The sequence below is a fragment of the Gekko japonicus genome, unplaced genomic scaffold (genome assembly GCF_001447785.1).
Source record: "Gekko japonicus isolate JY-2015 unplaced genomic scaffold, Gekko_japonicus_V1.1 scaffold2416, whole genome shotgun sequence".
Taxonomy (NCBI): domain Eukaryota; kingdom Metazoa; phylum Chordata; class Lepidosauria; order Squamata; family Gekkonidae; genus Gekko; species Gekko japonicus.
The window spans coordinates 151,213-176,034 of NW_015173747.1; the positions used below are offsets into that span (position 1 = coordinate 151,213).

Below are 24,822 nucleotides of genomic sequence, written 5' to 3' on the forward strand. Positions count from 1 at the left end.
TCTGGAAGCACCCTATCTCAGAAAAGCTCAAGAACATGGCCACAAAAAAGGTGACTGCTCTCTCTCTCTCTCCCCCCCCCTCTCTCTCTCTCTCACACACACACACACACGCACACGGGCTGCAGCGTCCAAGGAGCAAGTGAAGGGCAGCTTCCATGCCAGGCCAGCCTGCAGACACAGGCGAGTGGAGGGTGGGACTGCCTGAGAGGAAGTACCCCTGTGCATAGGCTGAAAAGCCGTGCGTGGACAAGTATAAATCCATGAGTAATTGTGCACATATGCATGTCACAGGGAAGCCTGCAAACATTTGTCCTTAGTGACAAAGACTGCATTTTACCATCTAGGCCAGTCTGCAGTTCAGTGTCTTAACCACTTGAGCCACCACAGCCCCAAGCCTCCCTTAGCTTGCTGTTCTTGGGGTCAAAAGATTATATATATTCTCAACCTGTCCCCTCTCATGACCTCTGCTGGGTGGTCTATGGGCTCAGGATCCTCAGAAGAAGAGCCTGAGGAACCAGGGACATCACCTGAGGAACAGCAGGGGAAGTTTATGTTCTTTTTATAATTGGCTTTGAATTATGTAGGCCCCGGTCACACGAGAGGATTTGGGCCGGGAGAGGGACGGATTGGGGGTGGAGCAAATGGGTGCGATCCAACTGCAACATCTGGGAAGCGTTGCATGCCCGTCCCCGATCTGGCCCTTCCGACGATAACCCGCAGCAAAAAAGAACCACCTACCGAGGTGGTTCTTTCTGAAAGGCCGCATCAAAGCCGTCCGTGGGAGCGCCGGCGCGTTCTTCCGCCGGCGCATCCCCGGCTCCTGGCCGAACTGCGCATGCTCAGACATGCGCAGTTCGGCAGCCTCCCATGGCTTTCTCCCCGGTCTCCCCAGCATCTGATTGTGCCGGGGAGCAATTGCACGGCGGCTGACGGGATCTGTATGATCCCGCCGCCGCATGCCTCTTTTGGTGAGGCTTTTAAAAGCCACACATAGCCTGTCCTTTTTTCCCTTCATGTGGCAGGGACCGTAGTGAGTCTTTGGCTGTTAGTAAAATAGCCTATTCCTGCCTGACACGAGGCATGGGTTTTTGCCATGATTTGTTGCTGCCATCTGTTGTTTTATTGTTTCATGGTTTTATGTTGTAAGCCGCCCTGAGCCCATTTCTGGGGGTAAGGCGGAGTATAGATTAAGTAGATAAGTCAGGGAAACACCAGCACTATAACAGCCTCCTCAGCTGCTGACCAAGTCGCTTCAAAGGCTGATCTAAAGGACTTGGCTGTTGAGGTGTCAACACCAGAACCTCCGGCTGGCCTTCCAGATCTTGGGAAAGCCAGGGCTACTTTTGGGCAGGAACGCACAGGAACGGAGTTCTGGCTGGCTTCAGAGTTGGCCACGCCCACTACAGCCAAAATCTCTGTGTGCGTGGCTACAGAGGGAAGGCCTGGAGAGCGACCCCCCCCCGTGACTCCGAGGCGGGCGGGCCAGGGGGCCCCCTGGAAGGATCGGGCAGCCGCAGGGCGCCCATGCAAGCCAAGGGAAGGCATGGGAGTGTGGCCTAATATGCTAATGAGCTGCACTGTCATGGGCGTGGTGTAATATGCTAATGAGTTTCTGCAGTTGGGTGCGGCCTGTTTATGCTAATGAGTTCCTGCTGGGCTTTTTCAACAAAAAAAGCCCCGGGAAAGTTATACATCTACTATGCCAGATCAGGGCCCAGAGCACTAGCCTTCCAGGTTTCTCCCCCACCAGACAGGAACAATGGATGTAGTAGGTTTTTCACACAGCGAAGAGAAGACACGGTGGCCCGATAGCAGCCTTTGTTCCAGCCAGTGAGCCAGACCGTTGCCTTAGCTGGCTTAATGTTCTACAAGATTCTGGCCCCATGAGGACCAAGCTAGATGAAGTCCAGAAGCTGCCTTTAGAATATCTGGAGCTGCTTTCCCCCAGCCTGTTTAAAGCTGGGGGTGAGGAATGGAGCTTTGCTGCATGAATGGGTTTGCGAGGCCATTAACCTTGTGCTCCAAATCCTGCCTGCTCCTGCATTCCAGACCCTGCGAGCCATCGTCAGCGGGGTAAGTCCCTGCCATCAGTCCTGAAAGCCTGAGGCCTGATCTGCCCCATATGGGGATACTTAAATCCAGAGCCTGGTGTCATGACTGACTAGGGTTGCCAAATCGACTTACCTCGCCGGCGGGGGACTCTGGGGTGGCTCCCAAAGCGGGCACGCGCGCAGAGCACACGCACGCTGCATGCACGTCACAGGCAAGTGACGTCATGACGCCGGGCACGCTGGGGGCGGGGCCACAGCCATTTGAGGGGAAAACTCTATGTGGCAACCATTAGGGTGGCAACCATTTTCACAAAACTCTTGCTGTTTACTTTTAAGAAATTGTTCCTCTTCTATTTGTATCTGCTTCTTAGAAGAAAGAGATGAGGAGATTGGATTTATACCCTGCCCTTCACTACCCAAAGGTGTCTCAGAGTGGCTTACAAACTCCTTTCCCTTCCCCTCCCCACAACAGACACCCTGTGAGGCAGGTGGGGCTGAGAGAGCTCTGACAGAAACTGCTCTTTTTTCAAGGACAGCTCTTATCAGAACTACGGCTTGCCCAAGGTCATCCAGCCAGGTGCAAGTGGAGGAGTGGGGAATCAAACCCGGTTCTCCCAGATTAGAGTCCGTGCACTTAACCACTACACCAAACTGGCTCTCTAAGTAAATACGCTCAGGACTGTATTGCATGACTGCGTAATGCACTGTGAATTTTACGAAGGCTATTTTGAATGTTGCCTACACAGATGGCAGTATATATTCCCCTCTTCTGCTTCAGTACCCATAGTTTGAATACAGAAGGTGCCATTTTTCATTCCCAACATTTCTATTTAAATGGATTTCAGAGAGGTGCTGCCAGTCAGAATAGACATACTGGCCTAGATAGACAATGATCTGACTCTGTATAAGGCGGCTTCATATGTTCTTTTTATAACCGGCTTTGAATTATGTAGTGAGCGTTTGGCTGTTAGTAAAATAATCACTCCTAAATCGTTGACATTTCCTGTTATGGAAACTTCTCAGGTACGAGTTTGGTAGTCTGTACGGCTTCAGGAGTGCCCAGAAAGGCAAATTGTGCTACATGATACACTTGGACTTCACACTTTTATTTATTTATTTTTTTAGAATAGTTAGGGAAGTGAAAGTCTTGTAATCGGACACTAGCTTAAACGAACATGCTGTTACAAAGAGTGAGGAAAGAAAAACTATCGAGCAGCAAGCTCTGTCAAGGCATCAGAGCTAAGAGGAGTAATCTCGTTTACAGCCCCATCAGAAAGATGCTGAAATTTGTGTTTTAAATCTAGTACTAACCAAATATATCTGTTTGGGGCATAGTTATTTCTGGTCATGTGCTACATTGCTGAGTGGCCTAAAAGGTTTCTGAAAACATTTATTCAACAACACAGTCATTATCGGGTAAGAGATTTGTATATTACAATGTACTGCATTGTAGTGTGTAATGTATAGGTTTTGAATTAGTCATAAATTCAGTAGATCTTTTTTTTTAAAGCAAGTATGATTGTGGTTTCAAACTCTTCTCAACCACTGCCTTTCAGCTTGCATTCTGTGGGGGGGAAAAGATTTTGCAGTTTGATTACATCCATAATTTGTCAGAAAATAACAGTGAAATTATTCCTTTTTCAGGTTGACCTGTTAATTGATAGTGAAGCAGAAAAAGACTATCTTTACGATGTGCTACGGATGTACCACCAGTAAGTTCACACTTTGTACTTAGTTTTTACATTTGTGGGAACATGAACTGTGGCAGTATGACACTGGTTACTCAGTTTTTATGATTTTATTTTTATGATTATATTGCATTGCTTTGGTTTGTGAGTGGCAATGTTCTGATATACATGTTCTAAATAAATAAATATCTCATAGAAAATTAGGTAAAGCATCTCACAATTTCATGTTGGCAAAATGATTTCAGTATTTAACCAGTACAACTAAGGAATAACCATGCTTGTTTGTGAATATAGTGCTTTATTTCCCAAGACTTATTACAAGATGTGTAAATAAAGAAGAAAGTAAGAGAGTCATAGCATGACTTTTTAGCAACTTTTGTCATTAGGGAACATATGTCCTCTGCATACTTTAGAATACTGATAATGTAATCAGTTTGTTTTTTATTTCATTTCATTGTTATTTGTGACTGTGTTTTACAATATAAAAATCATCAACAAATTCCATATTATAATTTTTTGGGCTACAGTGAGCTTCGTAAGCTCTAACAGTAAATAGAATTGGAATGTGACCCATTTGTCTTTGTTGTTGTTAGAGGAGATGGGGATATTTCCCCACTCTTCACAGCTGTGAGGTTCATAGATATTTTTTTGATTAAGAGGAGCTGCAGAGGAGTGAAATGTAGATGCTTCTTTGTGTCCATGTGGTCTTTGTGATAGGCTTGTGATAGTTTTGTGTACCTTTGGCTGTGGACCTGGTTTGCTTTCTTATGGGCCTGTCTAATTGCTTCTCCACTCACAAAGTGCAGCCTGCTGCTTGTAAAATCAGGATGAATTCAACATAAGTTAATTATTTAACACTTCCTTGGCATGGCAAAACTAACAGATGCCCCAAACACTTATCTTTCCTGTCACTAAATGGTGAAATGTTACAAATGTATCTATATATCTAATACCGAACATGCCCCCTGCGTGCGGATACTTATTTCCGCACATCAGGGGCACCTGGGGGGGAGGGAGATGTTTGTGCACACTTGGGGCAGTCCCCAGGTGTGCACAAAAATCTAAAAACCCAGAAAAAATATTGGGGGAATACTTAAATCCCCCCAAAAGTGACAGAGCATCCCCTGCGCATGCGCAGGGAATGCTCTGCCACTTCGGGGGGGGGGGAAGGAGAGCAGCGTCTGAGCCACAGGGGGGGAGATTGAGCCAGGGGGGAGATCGAGCCGGGGGTGGAGGGGGTGGAGGAGATGGGGGGAACCGGCGGGATGGGGGGCAACTTACCTCCTTCTGCTGCTTCCTCCTCTGCCTCATAAGTGTGGAGGTCCCCCCCCCGCGAGTATCGTGGGTCCCGCCCCTTGTCTATATCTATATCTCTCTATATATACACCATCATGCCCCTTTAATAGGAGTTAAGGTAACTTATTTATTGTCGAAACCCAAAATGGTTGCTAGGCCTGGGCACCAATCAGGGTTCAAGCAATGTCTTCCAGAGACAAGAAGGCCAATCAAGGAAAGGATGATTTCATTGATCTCTGATTGGTCTTTGGTCATGTCAGAAGAACAGGTGATGGGATCTGCAGTTTCACAGCACCAGTTTTTTCCCACAGGTCTTAATCGCTTTGGAATGTTAACAAGGAAATCCAAGGCCAGAGAGGGAACATGTTATCTTGCAGGTGCAGAAGTGTTCGCTCCCCCCCCCCAGTAGGGTTGCCAGACCCCCCGGTTTGGCGGGGGATACCCGCTTTTTGGGGGGGTTCAATGCATTGCCGGCGGGGGAAGCCCTGCACTCAAGCCCCAACACCCACAGCCACCCCTCTTCCTTCTCTCTTGAGAAAGAGGAGGGAGAGGAGCGGCTCCAGAGCATTGCCACTCAGAGATAGGGCGTGTGGGGCCCTCTGGCTGCCTACACTTAAAAGGAACCCTTTAAGTACAGGCATTCGGTGGGAAAGGGCCCTGTGCGCCGGATCTCTGAGCAGCAATGAGCAGGGCCCTCCTGCTGCGGCTCACAGGCGGCGGGACCATCCCCGTGGGGGCAGGGCTTGGAGCCAGAACATCCCCAACATAATGTCATCACGTTGGGGATGCCCTGCCCCCTCCGGGAACACCCCCAAAGTCCCCCACTGGGAACAGATATGGACCTGGCAACCCTAACTCCTAGCACAGCTGTGTGAAACTAAGGAGTCTTAAAGACAACTTTTTTTAACAAGAGCAGGCCACAGCCAGACTGAACCACACTTTTAAAGCCATCTCCATTTTTAATGAACCAAAGTTCTTGGCAGAGGGATGGTCACTCCTGCTTTGAAGTGGGCAGTGGTGTATTCCGAAAACAAACAACCTACTCTGAACCCAGGAGAGATGAATAACTACTGACCAGTTTCAAGTCTACCATTCTTGAACTGGTAGATTGAACGAGTGTTAGCTGGGAAACTTCAGGGATTCTTGAATGAAGTGGATTGTTTGGATCTATTCCAGTCTGGATTCAGGCTTGGTTATGGGACCGAAATAGCCTTGGTTGCCCTGGTAGATGGCCTGCACTGGAAGATGGAGTTCAGCCCTGTTAATTCCCCTAGACCTTTTGACTGCTTTTGATACCATCAATCATGGTATCCTTATGGACTGCTTTTCAGGTTTGGGACTCGGAAACGCTGTTCTGCAGTGATTTTGGTCCTACCTCAAAGGTAGGTTTCAAAGTGTGGTTCTGGGGGACTGTTGCTTGGCCCATTGGCCCCTGGCCTACAGGGTCCCTCAAGATTCTGTCTTGTTCCCTGTGCTTTTCAACATCCACGTAAAGCCACTGGGAGAGGTCATCCAGAGACTTGGGCTGAGTTGCCTTACCACCAATATGCGGATGACGCTCAGCTCTGTTTCACACTACCAGCTGATTCCAGGGAGGCTGTGGAAACCAGGAACAGGTGCCTGAAGGCAGTTTTGGAATGGATGCAGGTTAACAAACTGAAACTTAATCCTGACAGATTGGAAGGGCTACTGGTGGGGGGAAGGTTTGACCCAGGAAATGGGATATCCCCTGTTCTGGATGGGGTTGCACTCTCCCTAAAGGAAATGGGCCCTTCCTGTGAAAACATCTTTGCCACTCTGGGGCATCCCTGCTAAAATCTAGATTAGATTACTGAAATGCAGTCTGCGCTGGGTTGCCTTGGAATACGCTTAGGAAACACGAATCGGTGCGAAATGCTGCAGCCAGGATTTGAACTGGAGTTGGTCATAGGGACCATATCACTGCAGTCTTGTTTCCGCTTTGCTTCCAGGCTCAATTCAAGGGTCTCGTATTAACCTTTAGTGCCCAGGTGGCTTGGGGCCAGCATATTTTAAGGACTGCCTTTACCCATCCACCCTGATCATCTAGGGAGGCCCTGGTTTGGGTGCCCCTGCCATCTGCGGCTAGATGGGCAGCAAACCTAAGAGAGGGCTTTCTTCGTCACGGTGCCAAAACTTTGGAACTCCCTCCCCAAGGAGATTCATCTGTTTCCCTCCATTCTTGTTTTCTTCCAGTGGGTGAAAACTTGTGTTCGTTACTTCCATTGTATGCCATTGGCCCTCCTCCCTGGTTTTGGTATTGTGTATTTCCTGTGTTGTACTGAGTTATTTAAGGAGCTGTGGTGGCTCAAGTGGTTAAGACGCTGAACTGCAGGCTGTGGAAGGTCAGTAGTTCAGCACTTCGAGACCCGAGTGTGCCACATGACAGAGTGAGCGCCCATCTCTAGTTCCAGCTCCTGCCAACGTAGCAGTTCGAAAGCAAGAAATTGCAAGTAGATAAATAGGTACCACTTCGGTGGGAAGGTAACAGCGTTCCGTGCGCCTTGGTGTTTAGTCATGCCGGCCACATGACCACGGAAACGTCTTCGGACAGCGCTGTCTCTTCGGCTTTGAAACGGAGATGAGCACCGCAACCTTAGAGTCGGATTCGACTGGCTTTCGAGCAAGGGAACCTTTACCTTTACCTTTTTACTGAATTATTTATATATTATTTTAAACACTGTTTTAATGTTCAAATGTTTTAATGTTCACCACCTTGGGGCTGTATTTGGGTAGAAAGGCAGCACAGAAATTCTTAAATAAAATAATTATATTCTTCTGCTGCTTTTTGCCTCTCTGTTTCCTTCACTCACCAATCCTACTTCGGTTGTCTCTTCTTCAGGGATTTAGAGATTAAGCAGTTTGAGGAATAATCTGTGTTTCTGCCTTACATTGCTCGTCAAAGCACTATGTTCATGGCTGATGTATATAAATGCTTTCGCATTAATGTTTGTATTAAGAGTGATCCATATCCACATTATTTAGTTTTTGTACATTTGGTTGTATTCTGTAGCCATTTGTGCTTGACATAGTTCTGCATCTCATCGATTGCTGTCTGTTCTGTAGCTCAATTTGTCTGAAAAAAGAAACTTTTTTCTCTTCCTTTATTCAGACAGTATTTTTGCTACCATGTCATGCACCAAATAAAGTGTGCTTTGGTCTATGAAAGGTGATGTCATGATAAGAAAGGAGCACTGCCAGTCCGAGTAGACAGTGCTGAGCTAAATGGACCGGAGATCTGTCTCAGTATAAGGCAACTTCACGTGTTCACTAACTTTGTTAGTCTTTAAGATACTACAAAACTATTTTTGTTTCTGCTGAAATTGACTACGTTAGCCACGCTTTTGGTATATTACTTTTAGAACTACATTAGGTTTAGGTAATTAGTGAACAGCTTGTAGAAATCAGCTTATTTTGTGGCTATAATCTATATATTATGTCTAATATACATTCTAGACTAATGCAAGAAACATGTCATCCAAAGCAACAGCTATTTGTTTCTTCCAGGTGCAAATATTTTGCATTTTTAGTTTGATTCACCTTTATTATTTGTGGATAGCATCATTATAGTGAGCATTTAATTATCATTAATAATGCATCACTTGTGCCTCAAGTAATATACTAGGATATCTAGTATCTATGATGACAGATGTTGGCTAAAGCACAAACAGAGTATTGTGTTGAGTGCTGCTGTCGCTTTGCCTAGAATAATTCTGCTGAGATCAACAGAAGCACTAAAGATTCGTTCTGTTATCATGATTATTTTTTTTCACAACAGGAAAGATTCCATCAGAAACTCGTATCTGGTGCTTCTGAGTACCAATCCTTCAAAATGAAATACTTCAAAATGTAAAACTATTTTATGTCTGTAATAGATGTACCTTTTGAACAATGTCGCTTTGAAGGATTGGTACTCAGAAGCACAGCATCCGAATTCCTGATAGAAACTTTACTATCCATAAAAGCTCGTAACAATTGAGAAGCCATTATGTTGACCTCCGCAGAATTATTCTATGCTAAGCAGTGGCAGAGCTCAACACAATACAAGGTTTGCATCCATAGTAGTAGATTTGGAGGGGGGGGGGCCCTGGGATGTCCCTGACATGATGACATCGATGTCATCACATTGGGGACATCGCGCAGCAACGCTCTGGATTTTGGGCAAAGCTCTATGGTAAAACCTGCTTCAGACTATAGAGTTTTGCCCTCAAACCAGAGTGTCATCGCGTGACACCCCCAACATGATGACATCACAGCTGGTTGGCAGCAGGCGCAAGCCCCCAAAACCAGGGGAACCCCTGCCAGGACCTGGGGACTGACAACCCTGGGCATAGTCCTTGAGACAAGATGATTAACCAGAGCTGGCTTTCCTCTCGGTATTATTTCAGTACCGAACCCAGTAGGTAAGATAAAGCACCTACTGAAATAATAACTTTATCTGTTTCCGTCGGAAGTCTCCATGACAGATGGTATATGGTTAATCTGAAAAGCTTGTTCTTGACTTAGGCCCCACACAAACTTCTTGTAACAGCTCATGTAATAGGTCTGTAGGATTCAACAGGCAAGACAGGAAGATTTCATTTCTCAGACAATTTGAGTCCAGTAGCCCTTAAAATGATCCTGTCTTCATTGCATTGTGTGGGTGCCATATTTACAATGGGGCAGCTAATGAGTATAACAAGCTAATGCAATCATGTACAGGCACACAGGCTTGTTTGTCATGTTGTATGCATCAATGAAATCTTGCCTCTTCATGGATCACAGTGTGCCTCATAAATGAAATGTTTTTCAGAATTTCCCAGCACTTTGTCACACTTTTAAAAATTCTCACTCAGCCTGGCAACTAGTGCACGGAGTGGGGACTTACTGGCAGCAGGGGAAGGCCTCACCTGGTATAGCAATGACGTTGTTGGCAATGTCACTTCTAGGGTTGCCAAATGGGCCCAGGGGGCGGGGAATCCCACGCTTCGGAGGCCCAATTTCCGCCGCGGCGGAATTGGGCCCCGGGGGGAACCCCGCCCCCGAAGCTGCATCACCAGAGGTGACGCAGCCACGTTGCTGACGTTGGGGGCGTGGCCGAGCTCGGCCACGCCCCCAACGTCAGCAACGTCGCGCGTCCTGCAACAACTCCCGGACCGCGGCGAGGCTCCCCCGCTGCAAGGGGTAAGTCCACTTGGCAACCCTAGTCACTTCCGGCGTGCACTGGAAGTGACATCATCGGCGGCAATGTGCAGTGCTCTGGTGTTTGGGCAAAAATTGTGGTAGAAGCTGTTTTTACCATAGAGTTTTTGCCCAAATACCAGAGTATCCTGTATCATTGGAAATGTGATGATTTCACTTCTCATGCACACATAAGTGACATTACCACATCGTGGTGATGTCACTGCCATGGTGGGTTAGGCCTTCCGCTACTGCCTGTAAGTCCCTGGGGTTCCCATTCCCCAAGTACCAGTGGGTGTTACCTCACTGCCAGCTGGCTGGCAGGGGAAACCCCACCCCCGAACAGGGACACTGCCATGTGACAGCACAGTGATGTCACCTGGAAGTGATGTCATCATGTTGCTGACATCAGGGGGCGACACTCTATTTTTTGGACAAACTCTATGGTTTTGAAGTTTAAAAAGCCATAGAGTTTTTCTCAAAAACTAGTGTCACCCCCTAATGTCGGCAACACAATGACGTCACTTCCGGATGATGTCATCACTTTGCGCATGTGGCCAGAATATCCAGGAGAGGACCTGGGAACCCCCCAACTGGGCAGGTAGGACCTGGCAACTCTATAAGTCCCCCTTGCCTGCCAGCTGATCGGTGGCAGGAGGCAGAAGCTGGGGGGGGGTGGCTTGGCAGCCTAGGTTTGCCAAGTCCGGACTTACCTGCTGGCGGGGGACTTTGGGTTTGCTCCTGGCACGTGCGTGCCGCATGCACGTCACAGGGAAGTGACATCATGACGCTGGGCACGCTGGGGGTGGGGCACAGCCATTTGAGGGGAAAACATAGAGTTTTCCCCTCAAATGGCTGTGCTCTGCCCCCAGCGTGCCCGGCATCATGACGTCACTTCCTGTGACGTGCACGCGGGGGTGGGGTTTCCCCCGGGACCCGATTCCACAAGGGCGGAAATTGGGCCTCCAAAGCGGGGGGAAATCTGCCCCCCGGGGGGATTTGGCAGCCCTATGGCAGCCCCAGCCTGACTGAGAGTAGGATATCATTTGCCTGATCTCCCATTAGAGAGACTACTGCATAGATCTGCTGTTTGTTAGGCTTGGTTTTTTTAACCTTGAAATTATTTGTAACAGTGCAAGTCTGCAGTTCCATTTGGCCCACGCACTGGGGATAGTAAATGGAACTGGTGTAGGAACTAATCATTAAAAGAAACTGCTGATATTTCCTCCATGCCAAAGACCAAGGCCTGCTCATTGCAGGCTCCTTGGCGAGGCCTTTGGTTTTGTAGTACTTTTTCATTTTTCTTTTCCTTCAAGCTGCAAGCTTGTGACATCTGTTCCATAGTCCTCGTGTGTTAGTAACTGGGCAGTTAGGTGCCCATAATAGAAAATGCTCGGCAGTAACAGAAAGCTGCATGCAACTTTATTAAGCAGACAGATTTTACTAACTGTACACTCAGCGCTACCTGAGATTGGGCTTACTTCCTTATGTGCATGGTTGGGATAACGCTGTAAGTAGTTTAAATCGTGGGAGGATTAGGGATAAGACATTGGGGGGCCATGCAACATCAGCTGTGTCCTTGTGTCAGTTCTGGGGAAGCACATATACTAAAACAGAAGTGACATAGGGTGTGTTCAGATGAGCAGCTAATCCCGCCATTATGCCAGCTTGAATTTGAATTTGATCCCGATCTTTTTAATCCATCGTAGCACGACCAGACACCCCCCTGGTGAATCGCCTTACTGTGCGCTGCCTCCGTTGTGGATTGTCTAGATGGCGTCCACTGAAGGAGGCACACGCAGTGGGTGTTTTTTTTTAAAAAAAAAATTGTGCATGCGCATAGGCATCACAGCGCGTCCTTGTTGAAGGTGGCGTGCGGTGGGTTTTTAAAAGAAAACTTTTTGTGACAGCGCGTCCTTGTTGATCCGCGCATGTGTAGAGATTTTTTAAAATGGCGCCCGCTCATGATGGTCTGACATCAGACCACCCCGATTGGAGGATTGCACGTTGGTGGAATGATCAGACGGGTGAAAGTCCGCAGTTGCCCCGCAGGTAACCGAAACCCCCAGATTTAAAGTGGTATGTTTTAAGTACGGCTCCGAAGCGCGGCAAAACGGGATGCCCACGGAAGAGGGACATTTCCCAGATGTTTGTGTCTGGACATTACCTTTAGATCCGTGAGGCAATCGTGCCTCGTGCAGATCCAAAGAGCCATCTGAACGGACCCATAGGGTAGCTTTAGGAATCACCAGAAACTCTGTGGTGGAATCATAGTGACACAGCTGACTTTGCCGTTTTTTATTTTTATGTTCCCCTCATGACTCCTTGGAGCAATAGCGGACAGAGGAACCTGGGAGTGGGAGATATCCATGCCTATTAGCCATGACTACATGGCTAAAATATAGACACTGCAGTACAAGATTGTATTAGACCTGTGGCCCAAAGCTAAGTTCTGCCATATTAAACTGCCATGAAGTTTTCAAGTGACGAGAAAACTTCAAACATAACAAAAGGTAACAGAATAAATCCCCTCTAAACTAAATTTCAGAATAAAAATACAGCATTAGAATTCCTAACAGCAAAACTGGATAAATGTAGCAATGTATCAACTGATAATCTGTGAAGATATCATCTTTTACCACTTCTTAAGAAATATTTGTACTTTGTTCTGAGAAGAAAAATACAATCATGAAAAAAAAACCTTTAGTGTAACTAATGGTCAGATAACATAATATATTGTATTATCAACAGTTAATTGTGCGTTCCCAGGCTAACCATCCTCAACTTCATTTTGTAGATCCATGAATCTTCCAGTGTTGGTGGGAGATCTAAAATATGTAATCAATGAACCAAGTCGACTGCCTTTGTTTGAGGCCATTCGTCCTCTTATCCCTTTGAAACATCAAGTGGAATATGATCAACTGACACCTAAGCGATCTAGGTAGGTATAGAACAGTGCATGAATCTCATATAAAGCTATGGTGCAGCTGCATTGCTGAGCGGTCGGGTTAGAACAGATAAAAGAAAGTCCTTCTTCACCCAAAGAGTGATTAACACATGGAATTCACTGCCACAGGAAGTGGCGGCGGCTACAAGCATAGACAGCTTCAAGAGGGAATTAGATAAGCATATGGAGCAGAGGTCCATCAGTGGCTATTAGCCACAAGGTATAGATAGGAACTCACAGGCTGGGGTAGGTGATGCTCTGTCTTCTTGGTGCTTGGGCAGGGGGCAACAGTGGGAGGGCTTCTAGTGTCCTGGCCCCACTGATGGACCTCCTGATGGCACCTGGTATTTTTGGCCACTGTGTGACAGAGTGTTGGACTTGATGGGCCATTGGCCTGATCCAACATTGGCTTCTCTTATGTTCTTATGCATTTGGAATACTATGTACAGTTCTGGTCAGTGGCCTCTCTATTTAAAATATATATATAGTAGCAGAAAGTACATAACTAACTTCTGAGATAATGGTCAGTAGATTAGATTCCTTTAAAAGACGAGTAGGAAAAATTGTGTGGAGTTGGTCTGTCCATAATTATTGCCTATGATGGCTCCATAAAACGTCCATGGTTTCTAGCTGGCAGCAGGGGGAACTAGAGTGACTTTTGGTAGGCAAAGTGGACTTTTGGTCTCAAGAGCTTCTTTTGTTCTTAAATACTGATATTGTCACAACTGGTTATCCTAGTCTACCTTCCAACTTTGCAGAAAATTGAAAGAAGTGAGGCTGGATCGTCTGCACCCTGAAGGACTTGGAATAAGTGTGAGAGGTGGTGTTGAATTTGGCTGTGGTCTTTTTATTTCCCAGCTAGTGAAAGGTGGACAAGCAGACAGTGTTGGACTTCAGGTAAGAAGAAAATTCTGGCCCGTATACCAAGAAAATTGAAAAACTGAAATAAAAATTGAAAATTGAAATAAAATGAGAAAACATGTTATGGAGTATCCTTATGGATGCATTGGCACTACCAGGGCTATTTTTGGGCAGGAACGCACAGGAACGGAGTTCCGGCTGGCTCCCGAGTTGGCCACGCCCAGCAGGAACTAATTAGCATAATAGGCCACACCCAACAGCAGAAACCCATTGCGATTGGCTACATTAGAGGTGTGTGGCCTAACATGTAAAGAAGTTCCTGCTACAAAAAAAGCCCTGGGTTTTGACAATTAAGTAAACAGAATAAGAAGCAAAAGGTGGGTGTGGCTGGATGACCACACTTCTGGTAACATGGGGTGTGGCCTAATATGCTAATGAGCTGTGCTGTTGGGGTGTGGTCTAATATGCTAATGAGTTTGTGCTATTGGGTGTGGCCTATTATGCTAATGAGTTCCTGCTGGGCTTTTTCTACAAAAAAAGCCCTGGGCACTACAGACTGAAACATTTTGACTGTAGATGAGAGGTGCTTAGAAGATTTTTTTTTTAAGTAATCCATTAAAAAATAACAGACAGCTACTCAGATCTGAGTGTCATGGATGAGTTCTTGTTATCGATTGAGTCTGTAATGGGAAAGCATCAGATCAAGTATGTTCTGATTGCATCAGGGTCTGTCTCACACTGTAAACTGCAGGCATGCCTAATAACCAGCATTTCCCACATGTTCCCTTAATCGGGATGTTGGGTCTACACTTTATACTGCAAGGCAGAGTGTTGCTCTGGGAGGCCTTTGAGATGTTAGATTAAGCTGCAGAGCCAGGGCTATTTTGGGGCAGGAACGCACAGGAATGGAGTTCCGGCTAACTCCCAAGTTGGCCACGCCCAGTAGAAACTCATTAGCATAATAGGCCACACCCAACAGCAGAGACTCGTTCGGATTGGCTACAATTAGGGGTGTGTGGCCTAACATGCAAAAAGCCCTGGGTTTTGACAACAAACTAGGTAAAGAGAATAAGAAGCAAAAGGTGGGTGTGGCTGGATGACCACACTTCTGGTAGCATGACCTAATATGCGAATGAGATGTGCTTTCAGGGTGTGGCCTATTATGCTAATGAGTTCCTGCTGGGCTTTTTCTACAAAAAAAGCCCTGTGCAGAGCAGTGTATTGTATGTGGGAGAGTTTGCAGGGGCGAACCATTGTATGTGGGAGGATTTGCAGGGGTGAAGTAGTCTCCAATCCTACTTTGCTTGGAAGGAGGGAGGAGATCAGATCTCCCAGCCCAGAGGGACACTTGCAACCCCCCATCACGTTTCTAATGCAAATACCCCTCTTGGGATGAATGCAGCTCTATTAAGGAGATTACCCAGGAGGATATAAAAAAGGAAAAAAATGCAAACAGCTTACTCAGAAACCCAAGAAGTAGGTGCTGTTTGATGCTCTGTCTGATGTAATTGTTCTGTCTAGTACCGTCCTGGCCGGGCACTTAGTAGATTTGTGTAAACAAATGTCTCTAGCGTGGCTAAAAGGAAGAATAGGAAAATGAAGAACTGAAAACGGAAGAACGGAAAAGAATTAAAGCTGGCAAAACAAAATCGCCTCCACAAAAACGGTACCATTGGAATGACTCCTCTCTGCTCTCAGATCCCTTTCAACAAAGAATACTGACTATATCTAGCAGGATCTGAAATAAATTTGGTTGAAGCCCTGTGAGGCACTGAGGCCCAGATAGGAAGCAGTGACATGGTGGCTGTGTCCGGGCTCTAAAGGAGATGGCCAAGAAAGATCCCACTGTGGTGACGAAGGCTGCAGGAAAGACTTTGGTCCTAGCCATTGCTACACATGCCCATTGCATCATGAAAACGGGGAATTTGTTGTCTAGCACACTCACTTGTATACACTGTGGCTTCTTCCAGGCTAGTTTCCATACTCATGAACACTTTGTAATGGATGCACATACTGTGTGTGTATTTTTTAAAGTATAGTAACAAGAATGGGCACAGTAATAAGACCAATGAAAAAAGGAAAAAGAACTGTGACAATTTAGCGCTTGGTAATATATTGGCTCAAGTGGTTAAGACGCTGAACTTCAGGCTGTGAAAGGTCGGTAGTTCAGCAGTTCGAGACCCGGGTGCCGCATGACGGAGTGAGCTCCCGTCTCTAGTTCCAGCTCCTGCCAACCTAGCAGTTCGAAAGCAAGAAATTGCAAGTAGATAAATAGGGACCACTTCGGTGGGAAGGTAACAGCGTTCCATGTGCCTTGGTGTTTAGTCATGCCGGCCACATGACCACGGAAACGTCTTCGGACAGTGCTGGCTCTTCGGCTTTGAAACGGAGACGAGCACCGCAACCCTAGAGTCGGACTCGACTGGCTTTCGAGCAAGGGAACCTTTACCTTTACCTTTAACAAGAATGGGCACAGTAATAAGACTAATGAAAAAAGGAAAAAGAACGGTGATAATTTAGCGCTTGGTAATATATTCATAAATTATAATATACGATAACAGAAAATAAGTAATATATATAGTGAATGTAGATGGTGGTCTCCGGAATGGTGTTTCGACTGTGATCTTCTTCTGAACAAGGATGTGTACCTTATCAAATATAACAATACAAGTCTCATTTAAAAATATAACAGTGTGCAAATATATAAATAAGAATAAAAGTAGTATGAAACCTTACATCAACTGTCTTTCAACAATTCATTTCTCTTGGTGACGTATTGGAAATATACTGTTGATTCTAAAATGTACAACAATAACTGTTACAATACATTTTCATTGTTACACAATAATTACATCGCTCCACATACATAAATATTAATATTTTAAATAATTGCAAAAACACTCACCACTTCATCATAAAGCTATGCTTATAGCTATGTTCTTCAATGGGCTATAATTGCTGAATGCCTTAACAGGTGGATTCTATGTCTATGTTCACTATATATATATTACTTATTTTCTGTTATTGTATATTATGATTTATGAATATATTACCAAGCGCTAAATTGTCACAGTTCTTTTTCCTTTTTTCATTGGTCATTTTTTAATGTATTCAAGACAAAATGCATTCAATATAAAATGTCTCATAAGGGGAAAGAAATTACAGTAAGAGTAGTTCAGCAATGGAATCAGCTACCTAGAGAGGTGGTGAGCTCCCCCTGGCTGGCAGTCTTCAAGCAGCGGCTGAATGAACACCTGTCAGGGGTGCTTTAGACTGCCGCTGCATTGAGCAGCAGGTTGGGCTAGATGACCTGTGTAGCCCCTTCCAGCTATATGATTCCTTGATTCTATAAGAAGTGACTTTATGATAGATGTTCCCATTCATTCAAATTTTGTGAATTGTTGGGAAAATGTGAGCTCACGAGCCAAAACATATTCAGAAACTTTCAAAAGTTGTCTTTAAAAAGGTACTTTGCTGGGGAACAGTCCCCCCCCCCACCTTTCCATGAACATAGGCAGAAAGCCTATATGAACTAAGAAAACTCATATATTCCTAATACCACTTTGTTAAGGCTAGAGTATATCCATTAATATAAAATTAATAGCCGTTTGCAGCGAATGTTGATGTGTGATGTTAAGGATTCATCCTAAGATACCTTCATAACAGACTGTACGAGACACTGTTTAAAACCAAATGAATAAGGGGAGTTGACAGGCAGTTCATTGTTCTAAATTGCTGTCTCATGATAAAGCCAACGGCTTCTGAAATTTCATCCGTCTGCATTATTTCACTAAATCTCCACACATTTTCTAAGCTGGAAAAAGTGGTCTGAGAAAAGGCATAATGATCTTCTATCATAATATCAGTTTCTGTCTCTCTCCTTTTTTTCTATACCATCCTGATTCATTTCTTTGAACCATGAGAAACGCAGTTTCTCCGCCACTAAATCTGTGTGTGCATTTGTATAATATGTAACTGAAACATTTGTGGAGGTGACCTCTTTTCCTGTGATTTTTTCAATTTTTTTTCTGAATGGAGAGTGATTAGTTCTTTCATGTGCTTCATCTTGGCTTTTTTTTTTTTTGCTGCTGTCATACCTCTCAGGGTTCTATTGAATAAAAAAGGGCTTCACATTATTATGAATAGCTGAGTGAAAGGAAACATGTGAAAGAAAAAGAAGGAAAATGTGAAACCATCTTGATTTTGCTGTTTATACTTCCGTTGGTAAAGTAAAAAATCCTTTTTGAAAATGTAAAAGTGAAGAAAAGCATGAAAAGATTAGTCAGTTCTCCAGTCATAACATAGTGATGTTTAATACACTAATAAAAGGAGACATGAAGCCTTCTGCTAAGCATATGCGGAGAACGGTGTGAACAAGGTAGCAAATATTTATTCCATGCAGGGGTCATTTCGTAGAAAAAGAGCTAGGGAAACTCATTAGCATAACTCATTAGCATATGCCACACCCCCTGACATCAGGGGCCCGGCGGTGGACCTGCAAGGCCAGCGGGAGTGCGAGGAAGCCCCGCCAAGGCCCTCCCTGGCCCCAGGCAGGCAGGGGTGGGGAGAGGCGGGGAGGAAGCAACTTACCCTCCCTCTTCTCCTGCCTCCTCCTGGCTGAATGAGGGCTGGAAGCGGGGTGGCCAGAAGCAGGGGGCGGGGCTTCGTCATGTGGCGGCAGATGACGGTGGCAGACGCCGGTGGCGATCTGGCATAAAGAACATGGCGGCAAAACCGACATCAAGCTGCAGACGTTCCGGGCGGGGACTGGTCCAGAGATGCGGCGACGCAGCATGGACGGAGCCAGTCAGACAGAGGCCGGTGCAGCAGTCGTCGCGCAGTTGCGGACTATGGAACCAACCCAGAAGGAGCCGTTGCGGAGCCATGCCGAGATAAGAACCCACCACGAAGCCGCAGGAAGAAGAAAGAACAAGCCGGCAGGGTGCCTGGTAGGCACCCACCTCCCCTATATACATTGTGGCCCTAGATAGGGGACCTGCCTTAGGAGCAGGGGGGCACCCGCTTTCCGGCGCAGTAGCGGCGAAGAGGACCTGTGGTGGCGGCAGATGACGGTGGCAGACGCCGGTGGCGATCTGGCATAAAGAACATGGCGGCAAAACCGACATCAAGATTCCATGAAAGATGGCGTTTGTTAGTATTGCCTTCCATGAATAGGGAGATGTTTCATACAGACACGAATAGGGTATTTTCATTATGATGACAAGGGAGCGGTGGTGCAGGCAGTAAAGCGCCTGCAAAAGTAATCCATCAACAGCCTTGGTTGTTCGAGTCCCACCACGGTCGGGGTGAGCTCCCGGCCCATGTCCTAGCTCCCGCCTACCCAGCGGTTCGAAAGCCTAGCAAGTAGGTAAATGGGTACCTGCCTTAGGAGCAGGGGGGCACCCGCTTTCCGGCGCAGTAGCGGCGAAGAGGACCTGTGGTGGCGGCAGATGACGGTGGCAGACGCCGGTGGCGATCTGGCATAAAGAACATGGCGGCAAAACCGACCTCAAGCTGCAGACGTTCCGGGCGGGGACTGGTCCAGAGATGCGGCGACGCAGCATGGACGGAGCCAGTCAGACAGAGGCCGGTGCAGCAGTCGTCGCGCAGTTGCGGACTATGGAACCAACCCAGAAGGAGCCGTTGCGGAGCCATGCCGAGATAAGAACCCACCACGAAGCCGCAGGAAGAAGAAAGAACAAGCCGGCAGGGTGCCTGGTAGGCACCCACCTCCCCTATATACATTGTGGCCCTAGATAGGAAGTATAATATGCCTATGTAAACCGCTCAGAGCCTCCGGGATTGAGCGGTATAGAAATTGAATAAATAAATAAATAAATGTCAGTTTTCTCCGTATGAAGAAAAAAATTTACACCACCGCTCTTTTATTTTTTTTATGATATCAACCGCAGAAGCGGTACTATGAAAAATATTTTTAGAGCACAAAGAAATGACAAATTAAATTCTGTATGACTTCGTTTGTCTTGTGCATATAGACTGCTAGAGAAATTGTGCTCTGCCATGGGGACCAAAGTGGCAAATAAAGGGGGGTGGGGATGGAATTTGTCATTCTTGCACTTCATTATTGCAGCGAGTAACTAAGGCTGCGACCACACATGCCTTTAAATCCAACATAGGTGCGAATGCCCAGCGGATCTAAAGGGCGTGATCAGACAGCAACATCTGGGAAGCGTCCCGCAGTTGTCGGCAGCTCGTGCTGCTCTGCTACAGAAGCAGAGTTAAAACACACCGGGGAAAGTCCAGTAGTAAATGGGTTCCGACGGGCCACGGATGGACTTTCCCCTGTCTGATCGCGCAAGCACACTCTCATACCATCAGGATGGTCTGATCAGGCGATCCCAGCTCAGTGCCGTTTCCCCCCTTCGCAGTATGCGCATCATCGCATACTCCATAGGGAGCCCTCAGTCCGGAGGTGCAGTTCCTCATTTATGCGCATCAGAAACAAACAGGCAAAAAAAAAATGACTCAGCCGCAGTTGTGTCTGATCACACAGTGACGGACTGCACGTGGAGCTACAAAGGGATATGTGATCTTGCAACTGCATGTCAAATTCCTCCAGAGGAGATAGCCTCGCTTCCTCTCTGCTCAACTGGTGCGTGTGACCGCAGCTTATGAGAAGCTGTTATGATGTAAGATGTTGACATCATTGTCATATGACTAGCAGTGTTCCCTCTAAGCTGAGTTAGTGTGAGCTAGCTCACAGTTTTTTAGCCTCCAGCTCACACATTTTTGCCTTAGCTCAGGAAGGATGGCTCCAGAGCAAACTGATTTATGCAGTAGCCAAACTGCTCGCTCACAACTTTAATGCCAGGAGCTCACAAAAGTAGAATATTTGCTCACAAGACTCCACAGCTTAGAGGAAACATTGACATTGACTAGGTTTCATTTTCCATTTGTTAAACTGTTGACTTGTATTTATTTGGTAATTTAGAAATAAGCTTTTGTAACCTTAACTGATGTTTAAATAAATAAAATTAAAAGTTTTTTTTTAAAATGAGAAGCTATTATGCAACAACAACAACAACAATAAAAATACTGGGCTTTGAAGAAAACTCAGAGGTCATTTTGGGGGGAATGCGGGGGAACACAGTTCCCCCGAGTGAGGTGCAGGGGGCGGGGCACATGACGAAGCCCTGCCCCTTCTTCCGGCAGCCCCCTGCTTCCAGCCTCATTCTGTTGCAGAAGGAGGAAGAAGCAGGAGGGTAAGTTGGCGTCCTCCCCCTCTGCCTGGCCGAGGCCACTCCACGTGGCCTCCACAAGGACTCCCAGCCCCATCCAGGAGCTTCCCCGAGGTAGCTGTGTTAGTCTGTTGCGGCAAAATAGTCCAAGAGTTCAAATAGCACCTTTAAGACTAACAAATAGCACCTTTAAGACTAACCTTTAAGACTAAAACTGAGTGGTGGGTGTGGTCTTATGATACACTTCCGGTGATGGCAGGGGGTGTGGCATATGCTAATGAGTTATGCTAATGAGTTCCCCTAGCTCTTTTTCTATGAAACGACCCCTGAGAAAACTACAAATCTCTTGGAATTTTGGAGCTGACATCGAACATACCCTTGTTAAGAAAAATATAACCAAGGCGTATTACCAAAGAGTTAAAAAGATATTGTGAACAGAATTAAATTGAGGCAACACAGTATGGGCAGTTCCAGTTTCAAGATACATGGCTGGCATTATCGATTGGAAACTGGCTAGATATCAGGAGAAACTTCCTAACTGTAAGAGTGGTTGAGTAGTGGAACAGACTGCCTTGGGAGGTGGTGGATGCTCCTTCACTGGATGTTTTCAAGCGGTGGCTGGATGACCATCTTTCGGGTATGTTGTAGGGCTATCTTTTGGCTATGTTCCTGCAGAGTGCAGGGGGCTGGACTAGATGACCTGCAAGGTACCCCTCCAACTCTAACATTCTATGATTCCATGAAACAAGCAGAATTAGAAGCAATAGATTGCAAAATGCATCACTCACTACATCCTAGAAGTGATGTTGTTCATCTCTGTATACCAAGAAAATTAGGTGGCAGCGGTCTCTTAAAACTTAAGCAAGCAGTTGAATAAGAAAAATGAGCACTGAATGACTACACCAAGAAAAGTAGAGAGAAGCTTCTAGTTGGTGTACAAGACAGACTTATTTAAGGTTCTAAAAACCAAAGAAGATTACAAAAAGATTGAAATCAAAACTCACTTTGACAACTGGAAGGAAAAGCACTTGCATGGGCAGTATTTGAAAGTCATAGAGAATAAAATTGATAACAAAAACATCTGGAAGTGGCTCCAAAATGAGACACTTGAAGAAAGAAATGGAAGGACTCATTCTAGTCACACAAGAGCAGGCCCTTGAAATGAAAGGTATGAAAGCCAAGATTCAGAAGACCAACGATAACAGAAAATGTTGACATTGTAAGACAAAGGATGAAACAGTCAATCACACGGTCAGTGCCTATAGTAAAATTGCTCAAACTGACTATAAAGAACGTCACTATGTTGCACTGGAATCTTTGCAAGCAGTATGGCTTACCATCAGCCAAAAATTCATGGGAGCACAAACCAGACAAGGTCATGGAGAATGGTGAAACAAAGATTCTTTGGGACTTCAAACCGTAAACAGATATACCTGGAGCATAACATCCCTGATATCACTATTGTAGGGGAAAAAATGAGAAATGGAGTTTGGATCATTGACATTGCAATCCCAGGAGACAGCGGAATAGGAAAGAAAGGAGAAGATTACAAAATACCAAGACCTACAAATAGTGTTAAAGCACCTCTGGGAAAAGGAGGTTACCATCATGCCAGTTGTCAGTCGAGCCCTTGGAGCAGTGCCTACAAGGTTCAGGAAACACTTGGACATCCTGGCCATTGAACAAAGAACACCACCTCAGCTCCAGAAGACAGTGTTGCTTGGAACAGCAAGAATCCTGCAAAGACACCTCTGCAATCCCCAAGAACTTGGCTAGACCTTGAATTGCAGAACACCATCTACCGCTATTGTTACCATCAATGATCGTATTGAACTTCCGGATCTTAGGCCTGGCCCAGTTGTATCGCTAGGCCCATCGGCTCGAGGGATGACGATCGGACGAACGACGTGGATTTAGATCTGGAAAGCACGCCATCTAATCTTTAGTACTGCGAGCACTTTATTGCTAATTGTTGACTTATGTAATGAATGAGTATGCGTTTTATGTAGTTTTACATTTTTATGGTTATGCCAATTAGGTACATTGTACCACTTTGTTAGCCACCCTGAGCCTGTTCGCAGGATGGGCGGGGTATAAATATAATAAATAAATATCTGACTATGACAATTCTTCTTCTTCTTCTTCTTCGTCTTCTTCTTCTTCTTCTTCATCATCATCATCAGGGGTCATTTCCTGCAGAAGTACACAGGAGCGGAGCTCCGGCAGTAAAGAGCCCAGGGGGGCAGGCACATGCAACAAGCCCCACCCCCTGTTCCCAGCAGCCCTCAGGCAGAGCAAGAAGCAGCCAGTTAAGTTGCAGGGCCCCCGGCCCCCCGGTCCAAAACAGTCCAGTGGCACCTTTAAGACCAAGTGTTATTCAGGTACAAGCTCTCCCTCCTCTGCGAGGGCAGATCTGCACATTCCCCCCCCCCCAATAGCTAGCAATCCAAAAAAGTCCAGTGGAGCCTGAGCGGTGGGTGTTGCCTTCTGACAGCTTTAATCTAGTCCAGGGGTGTCAAATATGGCTCTTATGCGGCCCGTGAGCAACTAATGCAAGGGAGGAAACAGGAGACTGCTGGAGAAGGGAGTGGGCAGAATCACTTCGATGGTGGCTTCAGCATCGTGGAACAACCTCGTCTGCAGCTGTCGAGCAGCGTGGGAGTGTCTCCCCAGTGCTGCACCACTGGCTCTGCAGTCTGCCCATATGGGTTTTCCTTTGCACCCCCCTCCCAGCCCATGGGGGCCTTTCAGTGAGGATACAACCACTCGGAGCTTACCAACTGCTGTTCTTTATACAGTTTCTATCTCTGGTACCTGGCATTACATTTTATGGCACACATGGCCCAGCCCGACAAAGTGACATTTAAGTCAGATCCGGCCCTTGTCGCAAATGAGTTCGACGCCTCTGATCTAGTCTGTAAAGGATAGTAAGCAGGGCTCTTTTTGTAGAAAAAGCCCAGCATGAACTCATTAACATAATAGACCCCACCCACCAGCAGAAATTCATTAGCATATTAGGCCACACCCCTGGCAGCACAGCTCATTAGCATATTAGGCCACACCACCATGCCTTCCCTTGGGGAGCCCAGGTAAGCCTCCCCTGGAAGGGAAGGCAGTTTAAACTGCCTTCCCTTGGCTTGCCCGGGCACCCTGCGGCTGTGGGGAGCCTGGGCAAGCGGGCCCTTGGACAGGCCGGGGAAGACACGGGGAGGCATTTAAATGCCTCCCCTATTCTTCCAGGGCCCCCCTGGCCCGCCCACCTCGAAGTCGACGGGTGTGTGTGTCGCTCTCCAGGCCTTCCCTCTGTAGCCAGGCACGCAGAGGTTTTGACTGTAGTGGGTGTGGCCAACTCTGAAGCCAGCCGGAACTCCGTTCCTGTGCGTTCCTGCCCAAAAATAGCCCTGATAGTAAGGTAGGCACCAGGCCGATGTGCTTGTGGTGGGCATTCGATGTCACAGCATAGGTGGCCCACCTTGTCCTGGTGACCTCTTTGGCAGTTTGGGACATTCATGATTTATCTACATGTTACATGGCAGATCTGAGATTAGAGCTCCAAAAGTAGATTTCTTTATGTATGTTGTCCACAGCAGAAGGGTGGTTAA

At 46.4% G+C, this 24,822-nt stretch overlaps 1 protein-coding gene across 1 annotated transcript in view; it reads left to right on the plus strand.

Annotated features, from left to right (window-relative positions):
- USH1C (Usher syndrome 1C) overlaps positions 1 to 24,822 on the plus strand; it is a 120,176-nt gene that overhangs the window by 7,929 nt on the left and 87,425 nt on the right. The window contains exons 2-4 of the mRNA XM_015423477.1: positions 3,696 to 3,763; positions 13,011 to 13,154; positions 13,919 to 14,057. Coding sequence (XP_015278963.1) covers positions 3,696 to 3,763; positions 13,011 to 13,154; positions 13,919 to 14,057 — 351 coding nt within the window. The remainder of the gene's footprint in view (positions 1 to 3,695; positions 3,764 to 13,010; positions 13,155 to 13,918; positions 14,058 to 24,822) is intronic.